This window comes from Neopelma chrysocephalum, unplaced genomic scaffold, assembly GCF_003984885.1.
Source record: "Neopelma chrysocephalum unplaced genomic scaffold, ASM398488v2 Primary Assembly neopelma1_184, whole genome shotgun sequence".
In the NCBI taxonomy this organism is placed as follows: Eukaryota; Metazoa; Chordata; class Aves; order Passeriformes; family Pipridae; genus Neopelma; species Neopelma chrysocephalum.
The window spans coordinates 59,687-73,992 of record NW_020897846.1 but is presented as its reverse complement, the minus strand read 5'-3'; the positions used below and the strand labels follow the sequence as shown (position 1 = coordinate 73,992).

The 14,306-nt window shown below is 56.0% G+C and overlaps 2 protein-coding genes and 1 long non-coding RNA gene across 3 annotated transcripts in view; 1 reads left to right on the top strand and 2 right to left on the bottom strand.

Moving 5' to 3' along the window:
- Positions 1 to 154: 154 nt before the first annotated feature.
- LOC113976823 lies at positions 155 to 1,409 on the bottom strand. The gene is made up of 2 exons (XR_003537173.1): positions 1,088 to 1,409; positions 155 to 250 (listed from the first exon to the last, which is right to left on the bottom strand). It is a non-coding gene; the product is annotated as an uncharacterized LOC113976823 (long non-coding RNA).
- A 150-nt stretch (positions 1,410 to 1,559) lies between these two features.
- On the bottom strand, positions 1,560 to 11,187 carry ORMDL3 (ORMDL sphingolipid biosynthesis regulator 3). Its single transcript, XM_027702404.1, has 4 exons — positions 11,152 to 11,187; positions 7,007 to 7,206; positions 5,712 to 5,863; positions 1,560 to 5,584 (listed from the first exon to the last, which is right to left on the bottom strand). Exons 2-4 carry the CDS (start codon positions 7,178 to 7,180, stop codon positions 5,449 to 5,451), a joined length of 462 nt encoding a protein of 153 aa, XP_027558205.1. The 5' UTR covers positions 7,181 to 7,206; positions 11,152 to 11,187; the 3' UTR covers positions 1,560 to 5,448.
- LRRC3C (leucine rich repeat containing 3C) overlaps positions 9,348 to 14,306 on the top strand; it is a 13,311-nt gene continuing 8,352 nt past the window's right edge. Inside the window, exon 1 of the mRNA XM_027702403.1 lies at positions 9,348 to 10,420. The gene's annotated coding sequence lies outside the window, so the exon portion shown is untranslated. The remainder of the gene's footprint in view (positions 10,421 to 14,306) is intronic.

The window sequence follows — 14,306 nt, the reverse complement described above, 5'->3', positions numbered from 1 at the left end:
TCCAGGCAGCAGCACATGGTCCAGTCTGAACTCTGTGCACTGGTAGTAGGGATCTGAGCGGTATACACTATCTTGTTTTCTTTTTTGTATCAGAAGATAGAAGGGTCTGAAGTACTCCTGGTCTGCGCTGTTCTCGACAGGTGCCAATTCTTTGTTTGTATCCATTTGACTTACAACATATCTGGTGACTTTTTTAAACATTCTGCTGTGTGTGGATGAAGTTTTGCAGCCAAGCCAAGTGGATTTGTGCCTTAGGAAAATGGCAAGGCAAATGAAGCTAAATTATTTGAAAGAAGAGCAGGAAATATCAAGCAATCAGCCCAGGCCAGCCCCTTGGGTGTGGTCTGGTGCTCTGCAGGGGAGAGCTGGTGTTTGAGAGCCAGAAACAAAGCCCTGTTTCCTGAGGCAGCTTGTTTTTCACCAAAAAAGAAGTTTCAGTTTCACTTTTCTGGTGGGTTGGGGGAGGGAAAATCAGGGAGTCTCAGACTGGTTTGGGTTGGAAGAGACCTTAAAGCCCATCCAGTTCCAACCCCTGCCATGGGCAGGGACACCTTCCACTAGCCCAGGTTGCTCCAAGCCCTGTCCAACCTGGCCTTGGACATTTCCAGGGCTGGGGCAGCCCCAGCTTCTCTGGGCAACCTGTGCCAGGGCCTCACCTGGCTCCCGGGGAGGAATTTCTTCCCAACATCCCATCTAACCCTACTGTCTCTCAGGTTAGATCCATTGCCAAGACAAATAGGCTTGTGTGCCCAATTTTAGTAGCACTTGTAGGACTCATTGCCTTGGAAGTCTTCAAGAAGGGAGAAAAGCAAAAGAAGAGCACTTAGCAGACAGCTTTCCCCAAGTCTCTGCCACAGCCCAAGCTCTGGAATAAGGCACTTGCCTGTTTGGTGGATGCCTCTTGTGGATCAGGAGCCTGGGGGCTGCTGAGGGGATGTGAGCCCTGCAGAGCAGCAGGACTGGGGTGGAGATCTCAGGCTTCCCTTCTGCTCAGAGGGCTGGGAGCTTTTGCTATATGAGGGAGCTGTGAGTTAGCACAGGAAGCTAGAAACAGCACACACCCAAAGAATAAACTGATTGCCCTTACCTTGCTAAGGGGGGGGGTGTCTCCCTGAAGCAACCCCTGGGGCAGAAGCACCGTTAGACCCAGTCTGTGCAGGAGGATCCCTGGTTGGTCACTCCAGCTTATCCCAAGTCACTCCCAGATGTGAGATCCCTGGAGGAATTTCCTCCTCACATTTGTTTTCACACAATAACCATTGCATAACTCTTCCCCTGAAAGGTCTGAGTGATTGAGCAGAGTCTGTTACAGGGGCTGTGTGTAAGTCAAACTTCTACAGGTACAGAAGTTGTAACTCCATCCCTGGAAGTGTCCAAGGGCAGGTTGGACGGGGCTTGGAGCAACCTGGGATAGTGGAAAGTGTCCCTGCCCATGGCAGGGGGTGGAACAGGATGATCTTTGAGGTCCCTTCCGACCCAAACCATTCCATGATTCATTTGCCATTCCTGTTTAACAGCAAAACCCATCCACGTGAAAATTCCAAAACTCAAACCACAAGTTTTTACCTGAATACTTAACTTTATTAGTCTCTCTTAGAACACTGTACAAAGGAGTAATAAAAATATTCACACTTTATTTTAGAAAGTTCTCTACTTGAGACTCCTGTATCCACAGCAAAAAGAAGGGCTACTGGGAAAAAAAACCCTAAAACTTTGTACAGAACATTCCTTTAAAAAAACCTCCCAATTAATTCAGCTCATTAAACTGATCCAGGGAGGATACAGATACACCAACACTCGCATGCTTAAAAGCTATTATAGGCAATGATAAAGCAACATAAGTTACAATGAGGAATATTAATGTGTTAACCCACTGCTGTCCCCTCCTTGAGGGCCAGTACCGAGCTTCTAAAAACAACCCAAAATTCAAAAATAAAAGTACTCGGGAATGAAGTAGCCCTAAATCTCGTTTATTTTAAAGGCTTTTTCCTGCGAAGGTTTGCACTGTTTGCCACCCTGGTAGCTCTGTTAGATTAATCCCAAGACAGGATCCCTAATTCAGGAGCATCAGGCTGGGAGGACTTGCTGGTTTTCCCACTGTCCCGGAGCAGGGACCGCTGTACCCTGTGGATACGTGCGTGGTGCTGACAGTGGCTTAGGAGGCTTTGCCCAGTGCAAGGCTGCTGCCAGTTCCTGAGAAGGGTCCCAGGCTTTCAAAAGCTTTTCTCTTTCATTGCAGAACCAAAAAGAAAAGCTGTTGAAGTACCTGCTCACCAGGAATTGTTTCTCCATCACAGGGTGGAGCCCGCCACGATCTCTCCAGGTAAGATTTGCCCTGCTTATGATACAGGACAAGTTTCATACGAAAATCTATCAGATCAGAATCCCATTTAAATGTGATCAGAATCCCATTTAAAATCAGCAATGGTCACTTATCTCCTCCACGCAGGTACCTGGGGAAAACTCCACTTTAAAAGGAGTTCTGCTCATGTTTGGGTTCTCCACATAAAATGTGGCTTCATCCCTGATCTCTCACCTCTAAAGACACATCTGACAACCCCTCAGCCTGCCCATGCTGTCCTTTCACTTCAGCCTCTCTCAGGTACCCCTAACAATGGTGGTTTAATTACAATTAACTTATTGCTTTTCTATTTTTGATTAATCCTGACACCTACCCTTAAGCTGGGATCTTAAGGAAGATTCTGCCAGGTTTGTAATTGTTCAAATACTTATTAATCGTATGTAGACACTTAATATAACAAGAAATCTTTCTTCAACTCGCCTCTTTCCATATTCCTCCTGTTTCCACTTATGTTTCCCTTGATTGGACTAACTGAGTCCAAGATAATTGCAGTTATTTCATGGAAAAATGATGCCTGTGTTGTAAAGTGTGTCACTGTCACATAACCCCTAGGTAGGCTGGTTTTAATCATTTGTGTGAAGGAAAGAAGTCAGAAAAGTTTACTTCTGCTGTTAGGCAGAGCCTTAATTATAAATTTTGGACTTCAGGCTTTTAAACCTGCTTGTTTGAGCAGTTTATAATCCAATTCTGTTTCACAGTTATATTTAATTTAACAAAACAGAGTCAGATGTCCTTAGTGTCAGTGACCAGCACGAGTGCTCAGACTCTCAGCTGTTGTAGTGCCTTCAGGGAGGCTGTGGGAATTGCTCTATCTCATCAAGAAAAGCTGATCCCTTCAATTTATAATTATTCTAAAATTATCAAACCTGCCTTCACTCTGTGATGTGCATATGCTTAGAACTACCCAGCATATGTCTGCCTGTGAGGAGTCATGTCTGTAAGCACCTAGAGACTGTTTCTGTTGCCAAAAAAGTGCTGTTTCTCCCCTTTTTTTTCTACCAAAACAATTCATTTTCTTCCCTCTGGAGATGGAAGTTGTGCCTGGGCAGACACTCGGGTCTGTTCAGCACCACACAGTATTTTGGGTACAGCTTCAGCCACCCTGCCAGGACCTGCTCCCCAGAGCGGCCATTCCCGCAGGGATACTGCTCATTCCTGTGCCATTTCCAAGCTGATTGATGAAATATCTCTATTTTGATAACAATTATCATTGTCTAGTAGCTTAAAGAGCCGATTAGGGTAGAGAGTACCTTAACTAAAGCAGCAGTCCTTATGTCCTGGGGGTTACATTTAAGGTTTAACCTCCCCATCAGGGAAATTGCACATCTGTCAACGCACGTCTGGGGTCTCCAGCCAGACTCTTTTCTCTTTCTACCTTCTTGAAAACATCCTTTTCACTTATATTTCCACTTTTCAAACATATGAGGGAGTGATTCTCCCTGCATTCCAGCAGCCCTCTGAGGTACACTGAATGTTTTCCCTTCCCTGTAGCAGTCCCATAGGAAGTCTGAGAGAGAGAAGTGAAGCAGCTTCCCTAAAATTATGCACAGAGTAACAGATTTTAGGTGCAAACCTGAAATTCCCCAATCCATGTCCTATGCTCAGACCATCCAACAACTCAACGCTCTCCACCATGGCCTCTAAAGCTGGAATTGCTACTGCAGGAACAAAAATAGCAGATTTAAAAGGTTTTATCCCATTGTCAGAAAGATGAGACAATATAAGCACTAAGACAACAGAAATACAGGTTTTCATGGGCTTTCAGGGGAACCATGAGGGAAAACATTCCACCTGGAACATAACCCAAAAGAAAATGGGATTATTTTGAACAGGAAAAAGCTGTCTCAGCCAGGAAACCTGAACCTGTCTGAGGTGGTAATTTGAGGGAAAAGGCTGGATTTTGTTCCTCTGTGAAATAATCTCTCATCAGTGACCCACTGAATCCCTCTGCTGGTCAATTCATCTGCAGCTGCTGCTGCTGCTCCTCATGCAGCCCTTGGGTGTGGAGCTGAGGGACAGACTTCCAGGTAAGCCAGAAATCCAACCCTCACTTCCCTCGAGTCCGTGGATAACTGGAGAATTGCCAAATCCCAGTCACACAGACTTAACCAAGGAGCTGGACTGAAGAGAAAAATTCCAATTAAAGTCAAGGATGGCTGTGTGCTTGATTAGAGCAATCAGGCCTCCACCTTGTTGGGCCTGTACCTGTCCAGTGTGAGCCTCTCCCACACCCCTCCATGTCCATGTCCGTGTCCCAAGGAGCTCGGTGGCATTTGTTGTCAATCACTAAATCATCCACCCCCAGCCCTTGATCCAAATGCCCCCCGAGCCCTCCTGTGCTTAAAAACCAGCAGTGAGGTGGGGAGAAGAGTTACCTGGACAGATTTGGGTATAAACTGAAAATAACAAGCATGATTTGGGATCTATCCACCTTTTCCCTGGACCACATGGATGGTGCTGTAGGAAGGCGGAAGCTTTGTCAAACTGCAGGTTGTTCCTTCCCGTGCTGTTTTTAGGAAAAGAACTTCCCTCCTCAGAGGTGTCAAAGACTGCAAAATAAAAATCTGTCGTTCAGATCTGCCTAGAACTGGAACTCAGACTCCAAAACAATCCAGTCCTGGGAAAGTCTGGCTGTATCCCTTTGGATTTCCCCCATGTACTGCTCAAAGCACCCAGCTTCAGGAAGGGAAAGGTATTTTAAAGTGCATTTACCACAGCAATAGTACCAGCACTAAAAGCTTTTCCCCTCACCCCTGTCCTTGTCATTCCATGTCTGGGACAGATGAGACTCTTCCCAGAATTCATCCTCGTTGTACCTCCAAGTCTCGGTGGTTTTGCATCTACTGGTGACACTGGGATAAGAGAAATCCGGTGTCGCGTGTCCTGCTCCGCACTAAACTCTACTCTGGAGCTGGTTTGGATTTATTGGGCACGAGGATCCAGCATGCGGAATGTGTCTGTTGGGATCTGCCTTTGAACAGCCACTCCGAAATCACATCCCAGTCTGCGTGGGGGGAGGAAACGGGGCTGGGGAGAAGGAATTCCCCCTTTCCCCGCTCCTCCGCCGTCCGCTCCAGCCACGCCGCTCAGTACTTGTTGATCCCAAAGATCCGGACTCCATGGAACTGAGGCAGTTTGGGGATCAGGACGCTCATGAGGGAGATGGTGTTGATGATGAAGTGTATCCGGTCGTACTTGGTGTAAAAGCTGGTTAGAAAATACCTGGAAAAGAAGGGTGGGAACAAAGAGAGGCAAACTGAGCTGTGGCATTCCGTGTGTCTGTGTCCCAGGACAGAACACTGGTGGGTACTGGGACACGAGGCAGCTGGGCCAAGCTGGGAATACTCACAGGACGATGGGCATGATGGTGAGGAACTTGCGGGAGGCGGTGAACTGGACTCCGTAATCCATCTGCTCCCAGTGCGTGAGCAGCCGGGCCTTGCCCTGGTCCGGGGTCTCGAAGGGGGTTCCCTTCACGGTGTGCAGGAAGATGTACATGCTCTGCAGGACACACAGCGTGAGGCTCGCTGGGGCCCTGCATCCCAAAATCCCAGCCAGGGGAGCGCATTCCGGAGCTTGCAGCCCCGCGCCGTTCCACTAGAGGGACGTGGCGCTGCTGGAAAACCGGGAGCGGCCACGGAAGCGGGGGAAGGAGAATCGGGAAAGGCCGGGGCAGCTCGGCTGCTCCACGTGAGGCCTCTCGCTCGGCTCCTGGGTGTGAGCCAAGGAGGTGGTGGCAAGATTACAGCCCTGGGATCTCTGGGATCCGGAGATTAGCGCCCGCCCGCCGCGGCGCGGCAGAAACCTCCGGAAAACGTGCTGGGAGAGGGTCTGTCACCCCCCGATTACCAGGGGAACACAAGCCACAGACAAACAGCGTCTGGCTAATCACAGCTCCTAAGGACAGACACTCCTGGCACTTACAACTCCTTTTTTTGTTCCCAGGACCTAAAGCTGCCAGAGAAGGGGGATGAGGAGCCGGCCGCTCGTGAGCTGAGTGCTGAGCAGGTCCAGTTTGGGGGTTTGTGGAGGTTTTATCCCCAGAGCAGCTCCAGTTTGGGGGTTTAGGGTTAGTTTTATCCCCCACTAGGAATAACTTTAGCATGAGGGTTCCCAGTCTGTGTCATTTTTGTCTCTGGAATACTCCTAGGCAGAGATGTTATTTAAAATTAAGGATACAGAATCAATTGCTGCATCTGTGAAGAGTTTTGTCCCCTGTACCTGTCGAGGACCTGATCCTTAGAGAAAGGAATCAGTTCCTGGACTAACCTTTTACTTTAAGCAGAAAAACATCTGTGGTTTAACCTCGTTTCCTTAACTCTGACGAGGCCAATTCAGGTTTTACCACCCCAAGTGACACCTTGGCAGTGTCTGGGGCCTGTCCCAGACTCCTCTGGGGACACAAAGAAGGACTTGCCCCGAAGACAAATGAATCCCCTTGGAGCAGCCTCACCAGGTGTTGCTGCCTCACCTGTACCTGGGCTGGATTTAAATCCATGACCCAGAGGCACCGGCGCAGGCTGAGGGTTGCAGGTTGAGCAACTCCCCCGGCACCTTTGGAAACACAAAGGACCCGTTCCAACGGGGATCTCAGCGGGTTGCTCAGAGGCTCCCCGCGCCCTGGGCCGCGCCGCCCCCCCTTACCAGGTTGTGGATGATGTTGGTGAGGGTCCAGACCACGGGGACGCTGAAGAAGGGGATGCTGAGCAGCACGACGTGCAGCAGCCCGATGCCCAGCACGTAGGACAGCCAGATGCCGCGGCTGTTCATGACGCGGGTGTTGGGGTTCACCTCGCTGTGCGCCGTCCCCACGTTCATCCTGCCCTCGTGTCCCACGGGAGCCCCTGCAACACACACCCGGGTCAGAGCTCGGGCCCGAAGCGCTCAGCACTCGGCTGGTTGTCAGGCAAAACCCCAAATCTGCTCTGTGCTATAAAAATCCCAAGGCAGCTCACTCCTCTGCCCCCCGCTACTGCCGTTCCCAGAGCTGACGTCGCCGAATCCGGGAGTGGTTCAGATTTGGGAATAATGTGTGGGAAGCCTGTCTGTGGCAGAAGCTACTTGTGATTTGAGATGTTTTCCTGGAGCCAAGGTGTTGAGGTTCAATCCCACGTTCGCCTGACAAGACTCGAACCAATAGTTTTAAGCACTTTTAGATCCTTGTCATGGTGTTAATCATGGAAACACGTGGCACAGGAAGCTTCCTGCATGTTTATGGAGCCAGCAGGCCTTAAATTTGGGGAGAGAACACAGTATCTACTCAGGAAAGGCTCTGTATCAACAGATCTCCTAATTAATTTAACTAAATTAACAGGGTACTGCACAGCTCCGGAGGTTTGCTGGTCTCCTGCTCTGGCTCACTTGTTTTGCCTTTGGATTTAAGACTTAAAGAGGGAAAAAAGAGGAACAAAACAATTTCCCCCCAGGGAAGGAATGAGGTTCTTCTTGAGGAATGTAAAAAGGGAGAGATAACAGGGCAAAGTGCCTTGGGAGGATATTTCAGGAGGAAGAGCTGTGGAGGAGGTGGCTCTTCCCCTACCTGGAAAGATCAGCTGCCATGTAGGAGGAGCACAGAGATGGTTTTCTGGACAATGCCAGGAAGGAGAGGAAGCAAGAGAGTGTCACCCTCTTGGAGCAAGTCCTTGGAGTGATGTCCCACAGACAGTGAAGGTATTGAGTGGGCTTTTGGACTGACAGTGCCAGTGGCAGCAGGTATCCATCAGCTCCCAGGCCAGCTGGGAGCAGGACAGCTCTGGTTTCCTGGTTTCCAGGGATTACAGGGAACAGCACAAACTAAACCCACTGTAAAGCTGAGTCTTCACACCGAGATCAGGGAAATTCTCGTGTAAAATCATCTCTGTGTCCCATGGAAGCGGAGTTTGATGGGATGATCCGGTTCGTCCTCCTTGGATCCAGGACCCCACAGTGAGGGCTGTTTCCTGCCGTTTGGCCTCGTGGCTCTGCTCTTGGTTCCCACAGCTGGAAGCCGTGTTGCTGTTCCCTCCAGCTCTCCGGGGGTGAGCCCGAGCCAGCTCCAACATCACACTCTCCTCACTGCCAGCTGTTCCCAGCTCCCTCCTGGAGCACCAGGCCTGGCTTGTCTCAGGAGCTGGCGCAGGCCCCGCTCCTGCCCAGGGCTGGGGCTCAGAGCCAGCCTCCACTCCACAGCTCCTGGGATGCTCCATGTAACTTCCAAACCTCCTCCAACTGCACAGGCGGCCGTTGCTGCAGATCTTCACCTCCCTCTATCAGGGGGCTCATACCTGGGGAAGGATTTTGTTTCCAGGAAAGAGGCTGCAGCTCTGCTGGGTGCTCGTTTCCTTGTTGCCCATCTCCTGGATCACTGGCTTGAGGATATTCCTGACAAGAGCCCAAAGTGTGGTCTGGAAGCAAGACTGGGAGCCAGGGCTCAGCACTTCACCCCTGGCAGGGGGAAACAGCTCCAGCCTGAACCTGCTGCGATTCCCAAGGGCTCTCAGAAGGAAAACTGGGGGTTGTGGTGAAGCACAAATGAGTCAAAAAGAGTCAGATTGTTACAACAACGAAAAGCAAAACACCCTGTGGAACATGTAAACAGGAGTGCTGAGTGCCAGACATGGGAAACAGTTCTCCTGGATGTTGGGAGAACACTGTCCAGTCCTGGGAGGAGCTGGAGAGCATCCAGGGAGAGCAGAGAGAATGAGCAGAGGTGTAGGAAAAACATGACCTGCAAGGACAGCTGGAAGGAAACGGGTTTGTTTAGTCTGGAGGAGGCTGGAGAGAGGCGTGAGGAACAGTCCGACTCTCCACAAAGAGCTGTGCCTGTGGGGTTCCAGCTGGGCCTGTGGGATTCCAGCTGTGCAGCAGGAGGAACCACATGGCTGGGGCTCAGAGTGACATGGAGGTGTGGGAAGAGGGATGCTGGAAGAGACTGCCCATGCAAAGGGATCTGTGCTCTCAATGGAGGCCTTAAAATCTAGTTTCATCAACGGTTAAAAACCTCAGATTCCTCTCTGGTTGCCCAGGAGGCCTCTCCAGGAGCCTCTCCTGAAGTGATGCCTTTATCCAAGGCCACAGAAGCTCCTGCAGTCAGAGGTGCACGTGGCCTGTGCCCTGGAATTTCCAACCACTAGTGTAACTTCCAAAAACTAAGGACCAAATTGGACTTGGTTCCTTCTGCAAACGAGGGCAGCTGCAGACCCACAGTGAGGTGGGAAGGGCCCAACTTGGAAGCTGTATGTGAAGCAATTCCTCTCCTCCTGCCTCAGTTTCCCTTCCTTGTAAAATTAAGGAATACGGGGTGGAATGCTGGAACACAGGAGAGGTTAACTCATTCTTGCAGGAGATAAGGAGAAGCCAAGCATTCAGTGCTCCATGAGGGTGATTCCGTGTCTCCAAACTCTGTCCTTCCCCACCTTAAACGTTTCATCTGCAGATCTTTCCAGCTCTGCCCTGGGCTGTGCAGCCCTTGCCCCAGTTCTCCCAAATTTCGGATTGCACAAGCCTGGCTGAGGGCTGAGGGCATTGTCCAGAGCTCCCTACCCCCATCCCTCACCCCATGTTTGCTTTCTGTTTCCACAGCAGGATTTGTTCACCTGCAGGAAAACAAGGCACAGCCCCCCATGGGAGGGACTCCAGCCCCTCCTTCCTGGAGCAGCTGCTGCTTTCCCACTCTTTTTTGGGACAGAAAAGCCTGACTGTTGCACCAGGCGGAGGGTGAAGGTCGGGGCTGTGCTGACATTGGACACTGGCCATCCAAGGAGGGGAAAAGTCGGAGCTGTGGCCAGTGGCAAAGGGCACAGTGTGATGCCAGAGCCGAGCCCTCCCTCTGCTCCATCTTTCCCGTGTCCTGCTCCCTGTCCAGGTGCAGCTTCTTCCTCACCTTTGCCCTCAGAGGAGTGTGACCACCGTGTGTTCCCATCCCCTTGCTTAACACTTGGACTTGATGACCTTAAAGGCCCTTTCCACTCTAAATAAAAGATCCTATGACTTGGCAGGGCTGTCACCCTTCCCCAGGGACTGCAGGATCGTGCTCGGATCCCAGCACTCCACTGCAGGACCTTCACCCGGGCTGGAGAGGTAAAGAGGGCTCAGGTCTTGATCTCCCCAGTGTTCCCAGGCTGCTGGTGGTGGTGATCCCACGGATCAGATCCCGATCTCTGGCAGCAACAGCAACCCCCATCTCCCCAACAAATCCTTTAAACCCTTCTTTGCTGATGGCGTCGGAGTTTGAACGGAGGGCACCGGTGAACTGGGCTGTGCTGGGAGGCGGCTGCTGGGTGGGACTGGGAACACAACGCCCCGGAGCCGTGTTGGACTCGTCTGAGCCCCAGCGCTGCCCGGTCCCTCCTCGGGGTCCCGGGGCTGGCAGAGCCCGGGGGGGGACACGGGGACGCGGACAGGGATGAGCCGCCCCGACCGGGGACGGGGGCTCTACCTGTCTCAGCCTGTTCTCCTGGATTTAACGGGAAATCTTGGACCCGCAGGGAAGGCCGAGTCTGGGCTCCTCCAGGTCCCGGACTCCTCTTCCCTCCCCGTTTCCCCGGGCCGGGCCGGTGCCCCGGGGGGCTGCGGCAGGACCCGCTCCCGGCCGGGCTGTGCACAGCGCGACCCCCGCCCTGGGGGACTCCCCCACTCCCACCCCGCCGCGTCCCAGCTCCCTCCCAGCACCCGCTTCTCCCTTTTGGGGTGTTTTCCTCCCGGGCCGGGCCCACGCGAGGCATTTTCCCCCGGCCCCGCCGCGGAGCTCGGTCCCGGGGCCCGCAGGGAGGGCTGAGACCCCCCGGCCCGCGCCCCCGGCCCGCACTCACCGCTCCCGCACGGCCCGGCCCGGCTTCGGCTCGGCGGGGCCGGCGCTCGCTCCGCCGCTCTCCCGCTGCGCTCCCGGTGCGCTCCCGGCGGCCCCTCGGCCCGCCCCGCCGCGGCACGACGGGAGCTGTAGTCCGGCAGCGCCGGCAGAGGCGGGGCCGCCGCGGGAACCGGCGGGAGCGGAGCCCGGAAAGCGGCTGGAGCGGCTGCACCGCACGTGGAGACCCAGAGCCGGCTGGGTGCCCGGGGAGGGTGGGCAAACACACCCCCCCCTCGCCGCCGCCCTGAAACGGAGGGTGGGGGGACACTGGAGCAGCTTCCCCAGGGACACTGGAGGAGCTGTGGCTGCCCCATCCCTGGGAGTGTCCAAGGCCGGGTTGGACGGGGCTTGGAGCAACCTGGGCTAGTGGAAGGCGTCCCTGCCCATGGCCTGGGGTGCAGATGGGGGCTTTTTAAGGTCCCTTCCCATCCAAACCACTCTGATTCCATGACTCCATGAAAATCCCGGCAGCAGTGCTGCGCAGACCGGCAGCGCTGCGGGACACCCGGCCAAGGTCGGGGCTGGGAGCGAGCGCAGGATTCCAGCGCTGGAGCGCGGGGGGGAGACCATCTGGCCCCGCTTTTGTTTGCACAACCATCAGAGCTCGTCGCGTGGGGCTGGCATGGCCCCCGGGGGCCGCAGCCATCTGTGCAGGGCTCTGTGTGTGCCCATCGGCTCTGCCAGCGCCGGGGCCACTGTGGGCTGCAAACCCCCTGCCCGGAGCTCGCTGGGGTCCCGGGATGAGCCCCCGAGCTGAGCCCTGGCAGTGGTGGCTGCCTACCCTGCACACATGGCCCTGCTGGTGCCACTCAGAGCCCTCAGCCTGGCATGGACACTTCCAGCCCCCTGGCCGCTTGGCACAGCGGGTTTGGTGTTGGCCCACATGGGTTCCCAGTGAGATCGGGGTTCCCTGGGTGCCCCTGGGCCTCCCTGGGGGTCCCAGGCTGAGCTGCGTGTCCTGACCCCGTCTATGTCCATCCAGCCTTGGCTCCAGCTGCACATCCAGCTCTCGGCACGGCGAGGGCATGGAGACCCTGCCAGCTGCCAGGGCCGGGACTGCCAGGGCATCACACGCTGGCACCGCTCTGCTGGCAGGGCACGGGGTCACTTCCCTGAGCCAGGGCTTGGCAGCATCTGCTTCCAGGGGCCTTTGGGCCCAGAGGGACACACACACATGGGTAAAGCCACTGACAGGTGCTGTGGCTGCCACCCTGGAGAGCCCCATCCCTGCCCGGCTCCTCCGGGGTGTCCTCGTGGCAGGGCACGGTGTGGGGATGCCGGTGTGCGGAGGCGGGGGATCCCACGGGACCCGGCCCTGCTTTGCAGGAGATCCACGCACGCACAGCAGGCTCTATTTTTATCCCGCTCCTGCCTGACTGAGCAGCTCCCTGCGCGGTGACATCTAATTTAGCAGCTTCCCCGCACCCCGCTGGCTCCGCACGTGAGGGGGAAGCACAATGCAGCAGCTATTTTTAAACGCCCATAAATATTCATCCCTCTCCGTGATGCAGCAGCCGCCGCTGCCGGTGCGAACGCGGGGGGGACCCGCTCCCTGGGCTCCTCACACCGCGTCCACCTGCCCAGGGAACGCCGGCACCGGGGGCGGGGGGTTCCCGGGGGATCCAGCCCCAACCCGCTCACCGGCAGCTGCACCTGCGTTCCCCTCGTGCTCGGGGGGCTGGTCCCATGTGGATTCCCAGGCCTCGCTCGCTCGCTCCCGGTGCTGGGCCGTGCTCAGCTCCCGCTCTCCCGGCTGCCGGTCCCACTGCCCGGTCGATGCTGGTTATATTTAGCTCTGTGGTGGCAGCGAGGAGCCGGTTCTGGCTATTTTTAGCCATCCTGCAGTGGGGAGGGTCCGCGTGGGTCGTGCTGCACTGCAGGGTTTGGGCTGGTGGGTGTCGTGTCCTCCATGTGGGACCCCTGTGGAGCTGCTCCTGCTCCTGCATCTGACCTGCAGCTGGAGTCACCCATCCCCTCTCTGGGTTCCAGCTCAAGCCCCCTGAGCCCCTGCCTGTCCCCTCGGCCCTGTGTCTGTGACACTGGAGCTGACCCTGCACTGCCACATCTCAGCACGGCTTCTGCTCCATAGAGGCACTGGGAATAGTGATGGGCAGCACGGGGCTGCTCTGCTCCCCAGTGAAATGGGGAGATGCCAGTGGAGTGCCCGAGAGCACCGACCGTGGCTGCCGGCTGCTGCCTGCCAGGGTCCGACCGTGTCCCGGGACAGCTCTGCCCGGCGAGCCCAGCACCGCTCTGGCGTTGGGTTTGGCTCGGGTCATGCAATCATCAAAACGACCTCCAAGATCATCGACTCCAACCACTAACCCGGCACTGTCACCTTCACCACTAACCCGTGTCCTCAAGTGTCACATCCACTCATTTTTTGAATGCTTCCAGGGTCGCAGCCCCCGCGGTGGCCCCGGCGGAGCGCGGGGGGCTCCGGGGACCATCTGCCTGCGGCCATGTCCGGCTGCCGTCAGGTTCCCTTCCCCTAATTGAGCCGAGATCCAGCCCAGGCGCCTCCTAACCCGTTTATACTCCCGGAGCAGCGGGAGAACGTCAGTGCTCGGGGCCGGGGCAGCCGCGTCCCGGCCGGCGGCCCCGGGGCCCGGTAACGGCGGCCGCTCTCCATGGTCCTGAGCCGGCCCCGCCGGTGCCCCGGGGCGGCGGGACCCCGAGCCCCGGCCCAGCCCAGCGACCCCCGGCCCGGGCAGCCCAGGGCTGGGCTGGGGACCCGCTTCAGCCCCCCCCCGGCTCCCGCCCCCCCGGGTGCCGCCGCCGCAGGTCGGGTTTCCCCGCGTAAGCGATGCCGGTGCCGGGCGGGGGGGCACGGTGACCCCGCCGGGGTGGGACTGGGGGGGTTCTTGCTCCCTCCGAGGAGCTGGGGAGGGGGCGGGAAGGTCCCGGGGGGCAGCGAGGGCAGCGCCGGGGGGCGCGGGGCTCCCCGGGGGGGGGGGGGGGGGGGTCGAGGGGTCTCCCACTGAGGTTGGGGGGGACGCGGCAGGGCGGGGGGCGTGGAGCACCCCGACAGCCTCTGACACCGGCTGCCCCGGGCTCGGGAGTCCCGACAGCTCCTCACCGGGTGTCCCGGTGTGTTCCCCGCCCCTCCCGGTCTGC